Source organism: Cebus imitator, unplaced genomic scaffold (assembly GCF_001604975.1).
Source record: "Cebus imitator isolate Cc_AM_T3 unplaced genomic scaffold, Cebus_imitator-1.0 Scaffold708, whole genome shotgun sequence".
In the NCBI taxonomy this organism is placed as follows: Eukaryota; Metazoa; Chordata; class Mammalia; order Primates; family Cebidae; genus Cebus; species Cebus imitator.
The window spans coordinates 1,309,284-1,310,021 of record NW_016108023.1 but is presented as its reverse complement, the minus strand read 5'-3'; the positions used below and the strand labels follow the sequence as shown (position 1 = coordinate 1,310,021).

The 738-nt window shown below is 58.9% G+C and overlaps 1 protein-coding gene across 1 annotated transcript in view; it reads right to left on the bottom strand.

The window, feature by feature from the left end:
- Positions 1 to 329: 329 nt before the first annotated feature.
- CRLF2 (cytokine receptor like factor 2) overlaps positions 330 to 738 on the bottom strand; it is a 26,544-nt gene continuing 26,135 nt past the window's right edge. Inside the window, exon 6 of the mRNA XM_017518840.1 lies at positions 330 to 593. Within this exon, the coding sequence (XP_017374329.1) occupies positions 330 to 593 (264 nt within the window). The remainder of the gene's footprint in view (positions 594 to 738) is intronic.

Here is a 738-nt window from a genome sequence, read left to right as displayed (position 1 = left end):
TCCCCAGTAGATGAGATTACAGGCACCCACCACCACGCCCGGCTGATTTTTTTGTATCTTTAGTAGAGACGGGGTTTCACCATGTTGGCCAGGCTGGTCTCGAACTCCCGACCTCAGGTGATCCGCCCGCCTCGGCCTCCCAAAGTGCTGGGATGACAGGCGTGAGCCACCGCAGCCAGCTGGAGTTAGCTTTTCTTTAAAGCGAAGTTGATGCCATCATTGATGTGGCGAATTCCCCTCCGTGATGATGGGGGGTCTCCCAGACAGTTCCCGTGGTCCTCAAGCGTCCCCGTGCACCCTGACCGTTGAGTTTGAGAATGTTGCATCCGTCATAACGCCACGTAGGAGCTGTCTTTCGTCACAAAGGTAAAGCCGGCAAGAGTGACCACATCACCGCCTTGGAGGGGCTGCTGGGGAACCTGCAGGGGTCTCCCAGGGGCCTCGGTCTCCCCGGTCTGTGGGCCGCTGCTCCTGGGTGGCTCGGGCTCGGTACTGGTCAGCTGGAGCACCACGGGCTCCTCAAGGCCGGCGTCTGGCTCCCCGCCCGGCAGGCCGCTCAAGCGGGCCAAGTTCTGGGTGTCTCTGATCCATTCCTGCCAGGAGGAAGAAAGAAAGAGAGAAGAAAGGGAGAGAGGGATGGAGGGAAATGAAGATGGAGGAAAGAAAAAAGGAAGGAAGGAAGGGAGGGAGGGAGGGAGGGAGGGAGGGAGGGAGGGAAAAGAAAGAGAGAGAAGGAAG